The sequence below is a fragment of the Aethina tumida genome, chromosome 3 (genome assembly GCF_024364675.1).
Source record: "Aethina tumida isolate Nest 87 chromosome 3, icAetTumi1.1, whole genome shotgun sequence".
Classification (NCBI taxonomy): domain Eukaryota; kingdom Metazoa; phylum Arthropoda; class Insecta; order Coleoptera; family Nitidulidae; genus Aethina; species Aethina tumida.
Genome location: NC_065437.1, coordinates 27051679 through 27067949, shown reverse-complemented (window position 1 = coordinate 27067949; position 16271 = coordinate 27051679). Strand labels below are relative to the sequence as shown.

Genomic DNA, 16271 nt, shown 5'->3' with positions numbered 1-16271 from the left:
ATTGCATAAGATGAAGGATAAGGTCAAAGTTTATTATCATCAGTCGTAAAACATATACGGCGTAATAATGCGGCCCGTAATATTAGATTTTAATCATGGAACCATTTATGATTTATGGTGCCTTAAAATTTTGCCAACACAACGAGATAAAGTTTATCTTTAACTAACTTTAATAACGCCGTACATCCCGCAGTTTCGGAAGCTCTTAAGGAAATACATGCATACATTATATAATACGCTGTTTTCAGAAACTACCCTCAAAAACTTGAGGCTTAAATTACACCGCGTTATTAAAGATAACTGCATCTTTAAGGCAGGCCTGCAAATAATGAATATGATTCTGTATAGTTACACGCAAACTTGTTCTAAACATTAATCTTAACTTTCATTCAGAACTTTTGCACGTTGAATTTAATTTCGTCTGGACACTTTCCCAATCCCCCACAGAAATTTCGACATAGGGTTTCATTTTTTATAGTTAATTTATTCTTTATTTTTTTACAAATAATTAATATGAAAATACTTATTACTACAATAAATTATAAAATTTAATATTAAATACCGTTTAAACTGAATTAATTTATTCTTTCAGGAATTAGTAAAATTTGCAACATACATAATGAGACAGTTCTTCAGAATAGCAAAAGAAAACGACAGAGTGTATTTGGAGTCGTTGTTTTGGAAAAGACCTAATAACGCCTACGAAATTGAACACGGTGAAGGAAGCTATAAGGAAAAGTAAGTTTTAGTTAAACGGCAGTCGATTCCGTGCACATTGCGGCGCTGGGATTCCTGGGCAATCCTTTATTTAGGCCGTTCAGGCTATTCCTATTGCTTTATTCAAATCACGTTTAAGCTGCCCCGGTTGCAGCGAAACCATTGTTCCATACACATTCCTTCTGTCCCCGGTTATCTTCGGCATGACGAAAGTCTTGTTGAAGCTATGATTGTGTACCAATTGACTTTTGATTAGAAATCCAAAGTTAATTGCCTAATTGAATTTCATTTTCAATATCGATCTATATCCAGTGACATTTTATTCCATAAATCTGATATCTATTAATAAGGAATATGGAAATTTAATCCTAATGTGTTTCAGTAATGCAACAGCTGCTCGAGCTTGGTCTGAATATGAGGAGGATGAATTGAGAAGACTATTCATGGAACACCAAAAGGAAAATTACCAAGAAGGTTAGCAAGTAGTTATTTTTACAGACACAGGGAGACGTGATAGTTTTTTCTAAAAGTAAAGCAATTCACAGTTGGGTTAGCTTAAGGGTTATTTCTGTATCATTTATATATAATTTCCCTATGATATGCATCCACTTAATTGGTTTTACCGCTGATAAATTATATACACGCTACACAGTTCGATAGTACACCAGAATTCGGTGAACTGAATTCAAATTATATTTCAGATAATCACCCTAACCGCATGTATAGCCAAATAAATTTCATTTAATTGTGGACACAAATTGAATGGGCAATTTAGAATCCATCGGTTTACATGCTAATGTCTTTTTCAGATGTTGTGGATTGGATCACAGCAAATCGCATCGACACTACGAAAACTAGAAAGCAAGTCTTAAGAAAATTGAAGGAACTGCATTTAATTGTTGATAAGAACAGCAGGAAATCCAGTGGACCTGCTAAGTCTCAAAGCTGGGGTGCCCAAGAAGAAACGCAACTGAGGGAACTATTCGAACATTTCCAGGATGCTATAGGTAAATACTGCTGCTGAAACTTTATTGAAAATTAAATAACTGTTTTTTATGGATGGTGTGTAAGAGCTTCTTCATCATCCCAAACTCTAGATACTTAAAAAATTATTAATCTCCCTTTAGTGATACCTAAATTCATTCTTTCCATTATGAAAGGTTAATACCAATCAATGTGGTTTCATTTTAATTAGAGTTTAGGAAGCGGCAAAAGCTTTAATTGATTTTTTGTGTTGATTTTTCCGTTCCTGTTTCAGATCCGCTTACTTGCATAATAGACAGGCTGACAGTCAAAAGACCCAAAAATCGGATTATCGAGAAACTTCTGGTCATGGGGCTGATACAAGACAAGTCGGAAATGAGGAAAAAGCGGGCACCAAAAACTAAATCCAGCAAAAAATGTAAGTGATTTAATTTACTTTTCCTAAAATTATCTGGACATCAACAATGCGACGCAAAAATATTTGTTGAAGTTGTTGTCGTCGTTTAGAAAATCTCATAACTCAGAGTTGCCAAGGGAAACACGTGACGTCGTTAAAGAAAACCAGAAATTCGCAAGGAGCCCTCGCGTCCCGGAAAACATTCGTCTCCCGAGCACGAAACGCTCCCCGGGGCATCACTAATTAATGATGTCAAGTAACAGACGTGCATTTTCAATTGCACGGAGATAATTGAAAAAGTACCATGTCCTTTGTTTCGGTCGCAGTTCCCGTGCCACGTTCATTTGCTAAATTGCGTGTTTTCCAGTTGCGCAACGCGACATTCCCGTAGACTGACAACGTTAACGATGTTTTTGTGTGTGTCTATCAAAAATTAATCAGCCGGGATTCCTCCACTTAACAATTCTTTTTCTGCAATTTCTGTGCTCTTATTGTCTGGAGCATTCACTGCACATGACCATTTAAGCTCTTTATTGTCGATTTTATACTTAATAAATAGATTTAATGATCATTAAATGAACAATACAGATCGAGAGGTTGTATATACCATAAAATTGGTCATTATTTTAAAAATCAATTGTGACGAGGCATTTCTGAAGAGTGGCCGTTTTCTGTAAAGTACAAAACAATTATCCCTTGTTTTACTTTTACAATTGCTGTTATCAAGGTATTAAATCGTCCAACAAAACCCACTCAATATTCTTGATGGCAAAGGAAAATTTAACAATGAAAATGTACCCATTAAAATTATCATTTGCATTTGTTGTTGTTAAATCAGGCGGGAATTAATGTGATAGGGTTTAATTGTTTTGTTCATTTTTATGCAGCTTTAAAATTACCGTTCATGTAGAGGTGTAGCTGATAGATATTGAATTATAACTAAAATTGGATAGCTGAACGAGTCCATGACATTCTGAAAATATTTTTTCAACAATAAGTCATGTATATAAAATTAATTAAAAACATAAAGAATTTATTGAATCGTAACGTGATATTGATTATGATATAAATGTTTTATATAAATTTTATTTTATTCATTTGTATTTTTGGAATTCTAAAATATAAATTATCAAGTTTATTCGTTAAAAACATGGGTGGTCAATATTTTAAAAATTTTAAACGAATAAATTAATACGCATTGGCTGCAGTGGATGTTGGAGAACTATTTGGAATATATTGATCAATACCAGGGGTACAGCGCACCAAAAATCGTATTTAACGTAATCACAAATTTTCAATTTGGTGTAAAGCGGGATTTGTCCTATTAATCTGTTAAGCCCTTAGGACTTTAAAGCACACCCCGATTAAACTGCATCTACTAAATAATTGATATTTTTCAGGGCCATTGAGCTCTGTCCCTATTTACATTACGGCATTGCACCCCCATCCGGTTATACGCTATACCTAACAACATTAAAGAGACGAGCGGGCGTGTAATTAGTTGCTCCCTGCATATTAGGGCATCACGGTGTAATAGTCCGATGTCAATGAGTATTCTCTTTGTGGCAGTATTGGAATCGTCGAAATAGCTGTACAAACATGTGCGGGTATGTTATTTGGACGTTTTTTACATTAAATGGACTATGAAAACAAGTTGTCATCAAAAAATTGAATTTTGAAATTCCACCACATTCACATTTTTGTTATTTGATTAACTTTTGGAAATCGATTTTGATCTCCTGTAACATAGAAGTTTGATATTAGAAATACTCCAATAAAAATACTACAGTTGTATATATGTGATCATTCAAATATTTCGTCAAATCAAACCTACCCCGAGTTCATTTTTCTTCTCGTCCTGCTACGAGAAAGGCACAAACGGGCGGCGCACGTTGTCAGTAGCAGAAAATGCAGGATTAATTCAACGGCGGGGTTCTAAATTGCCTTTCGCCGAAATTATTTATCTTTTGTCTCTTCCCCTTCGCAAATGCCAACCACCCCATATTTCGGTTTTAGTCTTCGGTCGCATTGTTGCAGCAACAACGTTATCGCAACACTAAGACTTTTGATTATTTTCATGCACCTATAAATCAAACCCTGATGCGGGCATGGAAAGTCCAGGAGAGGCGAAAATATCATTAGCTCCGTGTCATTTGCAAGTCGCGACGTCTGGCTTCTACGTCAAAGCCCGGAATTCGATATCGATGCGGCGTGTACGTATTGTCGATCCGATGCATCGCATCGCAATTCATTGGATCTGTCTGTGCCGTGATGATTGACGAACGTGGCACGGACTATTCGTGATGCTGCATTGTGGTAGGATTTGATCTGTACCGAATGGCGTGTTAGCTGGAGCGAGGAATCGTACAAAAGTTAGAACTATATTTGGGTCATAAGTTTTATAATCATTGTGATTAAAAGACAACACAATCAGTGAAACCAAAAGTCCTCATGCTGACTGTGAAATTGATCGAAACCATTGGATGGTGCTTGGAAAGCTCTAAATGTCCGAACTGGCGCAGGATCATTCACTTCGAGATCATCAGTCACAGACCAAATTCACGAATGCACGACCAGTTATGGTCACTCCGTCTGACAAATAGGAGATAATGGCTCTTGATACACGAGTGCGGAACGGAACGTTGACATCGCCTCTAATTGCCAACCGTCCAATGTTTCATTCGTAAAAACTGTCACTAACGTCTGGCATTTACCAAAATTAATCACTACAAAAGCATTATTCTTTTTCTCACAATTGTACGATAAGTTAAATATAGAAAAGTAGTGATCTATTTAAATTTATTCAATAATAATACTGGAAGTGGTTAACTATTGAATGAAAGATATTTGTCTCTAGTAAAGTGTTGTCAATCTTATTAAATTTTGTTAACATGGGCATTGTGTATTTTCTAATGAAAAGGTTGGTCTTGTGATACCTCATTTGAAAAGTAATTTAATCTTCATTCATTGTTAATTTGGTATCTGGAGTAGTAGTGTTAGTATCCTGTTTTACCCTTTATCATTGTACAAATCAAAAATATTTCAACTATACCTAACTCCCTTATCTATCTCTTATCTAAGTACAGAATTTATATAAAGACAAACCTTCTTCCTTCAACAACATTGGCCGTAATATCTTGTTGATCCAACCTCTTGTCTTTACATAGCTCTCGCTTCAACATCTCTCTCCTTTACATCATTCCTTTAAGGTCACTCAGTTTACTTTTATATCAGCCGGTCTTGTAATTATATAAATGTAAACTTAAATATTTTATTAAATAATAATTTACAAAATGATAAGTACAACCGCTATCACTTCAGAATGAGAAATGAATTGTGATATGCAAATATCTCATCTTATTCATATAGTTCAAAGGATTCAATATATGCAAGACTGGTATCAGTATCACCATATTAACTACATGGGTGTTCAAGTCCTCTAAAAATGTCGAAATTATTGATTGTAGAAATTTAAGGCCACAATTGACTACGACATATACAAGATTAGTACCACCACTACATTTATGATGAAGTCCTCCACAAAAATGACAATATTTAAATAAATGAAATTACAGTGAAAAACTGATACTTAAAAAATATATTTAATAATAGCTATCTGTATCTTTCGAAATAAGAAATTTTTTTTAAGAGTTTATTTTCATAAAAAAAACTTCTTAATCACATAGTTCGAAGGTTTCTAATATACACAAGAATGGTGTCAATATCATAATATTAACAATAATAGATTGTAAAAAAATTGGACCACAAGAATGGCTACATACAAGATGAGTACCAGTATAACCACTACTTTAATTATGAAGTACTTCACAAAAATCACAATTATAGATGTTTGATATTTAAAAGAAATTATAATTGATGTGAAAAACTGAAACTTAAAAATGTTGAAAAAGATATATCGTTCGAAATGAGAAATTTCTTTCAAATTCTTGTTATTTTCATAAACAAATATTTCTTTTTCGTCATATAGTTCGAAGGTTTCAACATATACAAGACTAGTATCATTATCATCACATTGACTACATAGGTGACCAAGACACTGATATTTGATATTTTAAAAAAATATTGCAATGAAAAATTGAAACTATTTAATTAATTATACCTATATTTTCGAAATAAAAAATTTCTTATAACAGCTTATTATTTTCGTAAACAAATATGTCTTTTTAGTCATATAGTTCGTAGGTTATAACATGTATCAAACAAGGCTAGTACCATATAATCATATTAAGTACATAGCTGATTAAGTCCTCTACAAAAATCATATTGATATTACAAAAAATGTAATAACAATGAAAAGTTGAAACTTAAAAAATATATACAAGAGATTTACATTTATACAAATTTGAAAATTTTACAAATTTTAACGACAACCACATGACTGTCAGACTTATAAAAATATTTTGGGAACAAAATTAAAATTGGTATCATATCACCATATTAACTACATAGGTGCTCAAAAATCACATTATATATATATATATATATATATATATATAAACTTCACAAATATTGAAAAATATATATATATAATTAATTTTTCATATATAATTAATTCTTCATTCAATTTTTTAACCAAATATGCATATCTAAATACAAAATCGATTTTACCTTACTCTACAAAAGCTGTTCAATGTTTTCTCCATTGACCTGCAAGCAGACTTGGGCCCGTCTTATTCAATTTCGTCGCACCTTGCTGCTGTTCTCGGAGACCGACGGCATACTTCTGTTGAAACAACAAAAAAAAACAGATAAAAATTGTTTAGGTTGCAATAATTGAAAATATTAAGAAGTAAACACTACATAAAAAAGTTGTAAAGTTTGTTACAAACTTGAATATTTTTTATCTCGTTTTCTGTTGGACTTTTATTAGACTTTTTTTTTTAAAAATCGACATATTATTTATAAGTGTATATCTGGTTAAAAATTTCGGATAAGTTATGAAACACCCATATAATAATATGATAGGAAGATAGGTTAAGTATACCTAATCAACTTCTTTAACTATTTCTTTGTAAAGAAGTTTGTGTAATAATGTGAAAATATGATACGGTCTTCTTAGATTCTCTTAAACTCATTATCAGGGAATTAAATCCTTCTTGTAAAAAATTGGACTTATTCTCTCAGCGTTTATTATTTTATGAAAATAAATACTGGCAAGAACATAATGTTGTTTATAAACCTTATCAAGAAATTAAATATCAAGGAAAATATCTGATTTCTCATAAACAAAAACACTGAGAAAAACACTTGCATAGAAACATAATAAACAATAAATATGTCGAGATGTTATCAAAGAGAAAAGACGTCCTTAATAAAAAGAATGTGTGTGTTGAACAAAAGGAGTGCGTAACGTAACCGGAAACCCACTACCCATCAGATATAAAAGAAATACGACATTTGTGGAATGCATTTGAACAGGCTTTTAAACACAATGAATAACCGACACGAAATGTGCCATTAAGCCACGGTTATAATTTATTTTGCAATAAACCTTATTTATTATTCACCCTCACTTCAGTCCGATGCCTTATTAAATCATCGACTGCTACCTTCGGAAGAAAAAATGCATTAGGGGGCATTTTTTCGCGAAGGAAGTGGGGATAACATGTCAAGCAGACCATTAAAGCTGGATAACATGCAGTAAAAACTCTCGGCGTTGGAACAAATAAATAATACGGCAAAAAATGGGGCGGGATTTTAGCGTTAAGTGTGGAAAGTTCTCCCCTTCGAAAAGTCGTGAGGCCGTGGCGGTGGTTGGCGCCGGCTAAACATAGAATTTGGTGGAAATGGATGAAGGCAAATTGGCTTGATGAATATTGATGTAAAATTGTCTGATACATACAATAGAGTTGTCTCAGTTTCATTGATTTTTATGAGTGAACACTTTAATGTTTGTTTATTAACGAATCTCCTCTAAGATTAACGATTAGGTACACGTCGATGAGCAAAAGGACGAATCTAAACCCTAAAGGCAACACAAGCAATTCACTGCACAAGCTCTAAACAAGCATAAATTATGTACAAGAGAACAACCTATTAGACGTTCCAGATGCGAATTTTTAACATAGCCCGGAAACGTTCTGGAGCGGAGGCGCACTAAATCAATTGGAAAAGAGAATCGGGTACAAAAGAAATTCGGACATGCTGTTTTATCTATTGTCTCGAGAGTTGTTTGGAGTACACTTCGTCGTCTCAACGAATATCTACTTAAATATTTTCCCCACTAAACTTTGAGCGAGTGTATTTCCTTCACTGGGAACTTTTAAGATCGGTCCGCTCGTTATGCGGAACAAAAATGGCCAAACAAGACAGCCCCGCTATAAACAAACTTGACGTTATTCAAAACGATTTTCATTGAATCACCGCTAACTTTTTTATTTAATACGTCGGGATATGGAGTTGAGATTTTCCGCCTCGCGAACTTCTTTGCATAACCTGCACCCAAGTGCCAGAGGAAATGACAATTTTTATCGTTCACTGTTCTTTACTTCGCACTTTTATTGGTTATGAATATAAAATTTCAATGGAAGTTTTCATAGTGATTGTAGAAAAATTTTGTCAATTCTGTCAGGGAACTATTGCGTATATGACGACCGTAAAATCCAGATAAATCTTCTTCAGGCTTGTTTTTACTAAAACAACATGGCATCTTGTGATATATGTATTATCGTTACAAACAAGTGACATATTAATGCTTTAATCCACAGCATAATATCAAAATGTTTTAAATAACATTTTCATATTTATATACGTAGCCAGAATGAGGCCTACATTAGAATCCTGTTTTGCCCTTCATTATTGTACAAATTAAAAAATATTTCGACTATACGTCACTCCCTTATCTATCTCTTATCTAAATAGAGAATTAATGTAAATCCGAAGACAAACCAATTCTCACCCCTCTTCTTTCAATAACGTCGTAATATCTTGTTGCCTCAACTTCTTGTCTTCTTCTATACATCATTACTTTAAGCTCACTCAGTTCACTTTTATTTTATTTGTAATGATATAAATGTAATCTTAAATATTTTATTAAATAAACTTACAAAGTGAAAAGTACAACCAAAATTTTTGGCGTCATACCAAAAAGAGAAAATAATTGTAATACTTTAAAAATACGCAAATATCTCATCTTATTCATATAGTTCAAAGGATTCAACATATACAAGACTGGTATCTATATCATCATATTAACAACGTGGGTGTTCAAGTCCTCTAAAAATTATAGATTGCAGAAATTTAGTACCACAATTGGCCACGACATACAAAATTAATATCAGTACCAACACTACATAATAATGAAGTGCTCTGCAAAAAAAAAAACAGTGGAAAACTGAAACTTAAAAAATATTGAAAAAAATGTATTTAATAATAGGTATCTGTAAAGAAATTTCTTCTTCTTTTTTATTTTCATAAAAAAATCTCTTCTTAATATTTCTAAGGTTTCCAACATACACAAGAATGGTACCAATATCATCATATTAGGTATAATAAATTGTAGAAAATTTTTCACAATTGTAGTTCTTTGATATTTAAAAGAAATTGTAATTGATGTAAAAAACTGAAACTAAAAAAAATATTGAAAAAGGTATATCGTTCGAAATGAGAAATTTCTTTTAAAATCTTATTATTTTTATAAACAAATATTTCTTTCTCGTCATATGGTTCTAAGGTTTCAACTTATACAAGACTAGTATCAATATCATCATGTTAATTACATATGTTATCAAGTCCTTTACAAAAATCACATTTATTTGATATCTGAAAAAAATATAACTGCAGTGAAAAACTAAAACTTCAAAAATATAAATACACACATAATTCGAAGGCTTCCAACATATACAAAGCTGTTACTATTATAATCATTATTTTAACTACATGGATGTTCACAGATATTTTATATTTTTAAAAAAAAGTTATTGCAATGAAAAACTGAAATATTTAATTAATTATAGCTATCTTTTCGAAATGAGAAATTTCTTATAACATCTTATTATTTTCATAAACAAACATGTCTTTATAGTCTTATACTTCAAAGGTTGTAACATACACAAGGCTGGTACCATATCATCATATTAAGTACATAACTGATCAGTCCTCTACAAAAATCACTCATCAATTCTGTATGTTTTATATTAAAAAAATGTAATTACACTGAAAAGTTGAAGTTTAAAAAATATAAGAGATTACCCTAATCTCTTCAAAAATCGCAGTTATAGATATTTGAAATTTTAGCGACATTTATACGGTCAGATTTATAAAAACATTTTGGGAATAAAATTAAAATTATCTTCTTCGAGTACGTACAGTATTGGCAGAAAGTAGACTACAACTTTAAAAATATATAATTTGAACACACTGTATACATATACTGTTTAGGTTTAAAGAAATAATAAAAATAAAAACTTTATTTTCAACAAAATAATGACCCGAACCACACTCCAAAATATTTGAAGAAGGCTTTTAAGGGAAAAAATTAATGTTATGAACTGGCCATGTCAATTTCCAGATCTGAACTCCTTGAAAACTTATGGGAGATGTGAACAAGAATATAAGATGCAAGGAGTATAGTTATAAGCAAGATTTATTCACGATTCTGCAAGAGTCCTGGCAAAATATATTAGTTGCTCTACTTTTTACCAACCCAAAACAAAGAATCATCAGTAAAATTAAACTCTTTATTTTTTTATTGCTTAATCATGTTAAATTTATAAAGGGAAGTTAATTTTCAATATACATTTTTTTAACATAATAACCAGGACAAAAATTATTTGAATTTTAAAAATGTTGTTCTAATTTCTGCTAATACTGTATGTCTTTTATCAACATCAACTTTGATTATTGTTTCTCTTAACTTTCAGTTAACAGTTGCCTGTGTAATTTAAGGATACCCTTATAACCTCCGATTTATTGCCATTAAACGTAATGCAACAAGATCAGAAGCAGCCTATTATTATTTTTTTTTTGTACAAGTAAACAACCGTCAAATAACCGGAACACAATGAAGAAGGAACGAGTCAATTGACTTGACATAATCCACTTGCTGCCCCTCGACGACTCGGTTGTGTGCGGATTGTTCCCCTGTTTGTTCGGCATCGCACAAAATGACGTTGTCCGAAATTAGCATAGTCAAATATTAAATGATCCCTTGTATAATTCCCTTTGGAAACCATGGCAAATTATAGGGCGCTTAATGAAGATTTTCCATTAGAATAAGTCCCGGGGTCCGGACCTTCCTGCTCCGTTTTCGCCGTCTTGCACATCAAACGTATCACTTAAGAAGTAATTGCAAACAAGCGGCAGCCTTTTCACCGCCCAACATTTGCTTGCACTTTTCTGGCCTCGACGGAGGGAATTTAGTTGCGGTCGCGTCCCCATAGGCCGTTCGGTCACCGAGAAAACGTTTTTATTGCAATTTCTGATCGAATTTCGCGGTCGACCCGGTTCATTCCGCAACTCCACGCCAATTAAACAATAAATACCGGATCATATTTTTGAACACGAATGTAATTAATATGATTTGTGAAACGAAAACTTAATTGGTTCTTTAAATCCACTCGTGCTCTATTGCAGTTCGATTAATAATTAATTCTCTAAGTGATTTTAAGGAATTGGGTCAAGGTGTGCAATCTGCATTTCGTAAAATATTCCATCGTTTCTTCTGCAAGACCGAGTCGGAAATTAGATTCTGAAATTTGCATTTTCATTATTGCTTAACTTGGGTATTTATTGAAATACAGTGAATTAAGACCAGAAACTCGAGGAATTGTTATTTTGTTCCGCTTTGTGGTGTTATACGACTCGAAATTCAATTGTAAATGTACAATTTTATGTACATTTCAAATGAACGGAATGCTTCAATGTTCCAATATTGCAAATGTTAGAAAGTTTCAACGGATTTAAGAATAAATAATTATAAGGTAAACTGAAATAAATAATAATATACAGTAGACTCTTTTGTTTAATGTGAATTGTTAAAATAATATTAAATTACCGATGGAATTGGAAAAATCTTATTAAAACAACAAGATACACAATGACTTGCCTCAACAACTGGATATCGCAACAGAATGATTAGGGAAGCAATTGAAATCCATAAACATGAAAATGACTTCAACAGAAAATAAGAAGCATTGAAGCTTGATAAATTATGGACACCAATGCTCAAAAACACCGCTAAGCAGATAAGAACGACCAACGAACAGAACGAAATTTCTAGAACATCAGTTCTCTAAGTTGTCATTTAGTTATCAATCAGATGTCAAAGTGACACAAACCAAATCAGACCTCTGAAGATGCTACCCACTCGTGCTAGCGAAACGTCACAGGGGATCTACCACGAACCCGAGTGAGATATCTCATCGGTGAGTTAACATACGAAATCAATGTGGCAACGGCGTACTTCGTCTTTTTCTACAATATTTGCACCACTATAATAATAAAAATAATTGTATTAATAAGTTATTACTTGGTAATAAAAAGTCCAGGAGAACTTCTACGAAAATTTATGAGATTTTTTATTCGGTATCCAAACGCTTTTTATAATGCCGGTGATTTGTATTATAAGTGAGATATCTCACCCAAACCCGGTGACTTTCATTGATACCTTGAGTGTTTTAAAGACATTTTTATATTCATTTACATCAATTAGGAATATATAAAGTTTTAAATTTGGGTTAATTTGTCGTGAGTTCAAGTTGAATGTTTTGTTAATATTATATATTTTTTAGATCTATTATGATCATGTTACGTCAGTAGCAATAAAAAATATTTATGATATAAAATAATTCCTTTGTTTATTAGGTATTAATAAAACAAATGATTTGATTGCGTTTTCAATTAAGATTGAAGAATTGTCAGACCTTAACGAAGAAAATTTAATTTATGCTGTACACTGTATCATATAATTAAGTAAGGTAGAGTTTATTAAGTTGTGTGGGGTACTCATAGATATCTTTCACATATTGTTGAAATCCATCTATTTACAAATTCTTAGCTCAATACCAAAGGTTTATCTGTGTAAGGTAAATTTAATTTTATGCTTCATTTGTTAACATATAATTTGAAAATTGTAGTTACTTGCAGCTTTGTGTTTTTATACCTCAGTTAGTTTTCAAGCAGATATCATATGTAACTAGTTTATAAGTCTCCCATTAGTAATTGCTTCAAAAAATAAAAAATACATTGAATCAACTTAAGTTATTAATACTCAAGATAGCATGGATATCTTCAAAATGTTGAAGGGTTAAACATTTATAGAAAAAAGATAAATAGTAAAACTTAATCGTAAGTACAACATTATAATGTTTATATTCTTGTTTTTCTGAAAAATATAATTTCCCAGAAATCACAAGACGTATTGCTTACACACATGCAGCCGTTATTCCTCCAAAAACTGATGTACATATTTGTATGAATTGTAAAGGATATCAATCCATCAATAATTATGCTTACTTATTAAAGACATTATCAATTATTGTCAAAATTGCAGATATGTGGGGCAACTCTAGATATTTCAAATGTCACCATACATCCTGGAAAAATAAACGATTTTTTTATATAGAATAATTGCAACATTGAAAATGTATTTAGACACATACATTGAATTGGAACGAGAGAACAATAACAAGATTGGATTTTAATCAAAGTATCGGCGCTCTCTTTCTATATATTTTGCTCATCTCTCAAGAAATTTATGGGTGCCATTCCAAACAAGAACTTCATCTTCCATTGAACTCCATTGATTATTTCTTGTCGGGAATGGATGGATGTAGTTCACTAGTACTTTCGAATCCCACCGCACACATTACATCTTCACCTACCCAAACCTATCCGATCTCGCACTCAATGTTGATGGCGTTACCCATTACCCATTATTTTTTGTCTTTGAAAATTTCAAATTATGTTAATTTTTGATTGTGATACCCTTTCGTTATGGCGTAAAAGCATCATGTCGCACATAGTTTTTCGTTCTTCCATCTGTTATTCCTTCAGTTTGTGTGAAGTCCATTTCCAAACCTTTTGAATCTTTCCTATGGCTTTCAGGCAATCGGAAATGATTTACCGAGTAACATTCACCTCCTCCGCCATCATTTGTTGTGTTTGCATATCATGTTTGTCCAATTCATCTTCAAACTTCTTTGGTCAATTTTCATATTCTTTGACAATAACATTGAAATCCCCACACAAGTCTCGACAAGAATTTGACCGCAAATGCTGTTTATTTAGCTCAACATACGTCATGTTCACCACGAAAAAAAAATATCTTATTAACTCGTAAACAACTAAATGAATATGTTGTATTGTAGCGGGGTGTCCTACCCGCAAAGCAGTTGTTTGCGATTATCTTTTGCTTCAATATGTTTTATGTACGGACTCTTGATAGAAAAACATTTCAAACTTGTGTATCTAATAAATAAATTGATAGTCCACAAATTGTGTTTTAATGATTAAAATATACACAAGCCTTTCTTTAACCATTCCAAGTTAATTAAACATTCTTTTTTGCACTTGTATGAATTTTGTTTGGATGATAAATTTTAAATTTGTAAATATAAATTTACCTAAAATTTTAATTCCCCCTAAAATTTACCAAATATAAACACGAAAAGCGCTGTTACCACGTTGATTTCATAAGTGAGTTAACTCACCGGTGAAATATCTCACTCGGGTTCGTGGTAGACCCCCAGAAATAATTCCAACAAACGTCGACCAATAAACCCGAACAACTAAGATATGGAAACAATGGTCATGAAAGTCTCAACTTTTACATTTATTTTTTAATTAACTTTTATCATTATTGGATGTATTCTATCTACTCCGAAATTTTGAATTGAAACACTTCGTATAGTTGGCTCTGAGAAATAAATTACCACAAACACCAACTACATAAACTAATATTATATTTAGATTAAAACTGTTATATATAATACGTTAACTGTAAATTCAGTTACTAAACAGCGTGCACACCTTTTTGTCTCATTCGCTTCTTAATTAGCAATTCGCCGCGTTCAAATGAAAAGCGGAACTTGTCGGTTGACCTACCTCAAAACCGTCGCGGCAACACGACAAAAAACATTGAGCGTACACACACAAAGTGTTTTCATAAACGCCGTACGTAACTTCTGCAAGAGCAAACAGATTAAATTAACTAAACTCGGTCTGCTCGCCGGAGTTTGATAACAAAACAGCCGCACAAAGACGCGCCGCGGCACCCCCTTCAATTCAAATTAAGTTAATTTTCTTGAGAGCAAAATACAATCTTGCATAATTCGTACATGCGGGCGTGGATCAGGCCGACATTCTATACTTCTAACGGGCGAAACGGTAATTTGATTAGAATGTTGGAAATTAATGGGTTCCGCAAGTTTTGCATCGGTGCATGTGTGTGTTTGATAATTTGTTTCGAAAATTCCTTTCGGTTGTTCTTTTTCGGAATTCCGTTCGTAAAAAGGGCTTTCATTTGATTCCGTCTGAGCTTTTTAATTAGGTAATTAAAATTTAATTCAATGTTTAATGAAGGGGAGGAAGATTTAAAAAATTCCGACCTTTTTATCATTTCAATTCGTAATTAATACGACCGCACGTTTCATAAATGTTATTTATTATTTTTCATTAATTTGTGTTTATTTTGCCGCCAATGTAAATTTTAATTTTAATGGGTAAATACATTTATTATAAAAAACTCTTGTTTTGCCGACTGTTTTTTTATTTTGGTACCGAAAAAAGTAATACACGTTTTAACGTTTGACTTAAAATAATAAAATATTGTTTAGAATAACCTTCATTGAATTGAATTGAAAGGAAAATCTCCCTATGTTCTGGCCTCCTTTGAGATTTAAACTGTTTAACATATAAAAAATTGAGTTAACAAAAATAAATAATAATCACATGAAGGAATCTGTGGTCTATATAGTGGGAGAGAGAGAACTTCCCATTAAATATCTTGAAACTTTTTTTTCTCTCTAATGCGACAAATGGTCTTGTATCGTCGTGAAAAAACAGAACGGCTTCTCTATTGTTTAAAGAAATTCCTCTTAGGGTAGTTTTTCAAGAATTTATTCAGGTTGTGAACAGTTTCTTTTTTGAAAAAAACAGGGGAAAATCTTTTACTCAAACTTTCACCGTTTAAAAGCAGACATTTGGAACTTTT

At 32.2% G+C, this 16271-nt stretch overlaps 1 protein-coding gene across 1 annotated transcript in view; it reads left to right on the top strand.

Moving 5' to 3' along the window:
* LOC109595664 (protein timeless homolog) overlaps positions 1–16271 on the top strand; it is a 121777-nt gene that overhangs the window by 94987 nt on the left and 10519 nt on the right. Inside the window, exons 13-16 of the mRNA XM_020011084.2 lie at positions 593–738; positions 1100–1191; positions 1527–1724; positions 1976–2119. Of these exons, the coding sequence (XP_019866643.2) occupies positions 593–738; positions 1100–1191; positions 1527–1724; positions 1976–2119 (580 nt within the window). The remainder of the gene's footprint in view (positions 1–592; positions 739–1099; positions 1192–1526; positions 1725–1975; positions 2120–16271) is intronic.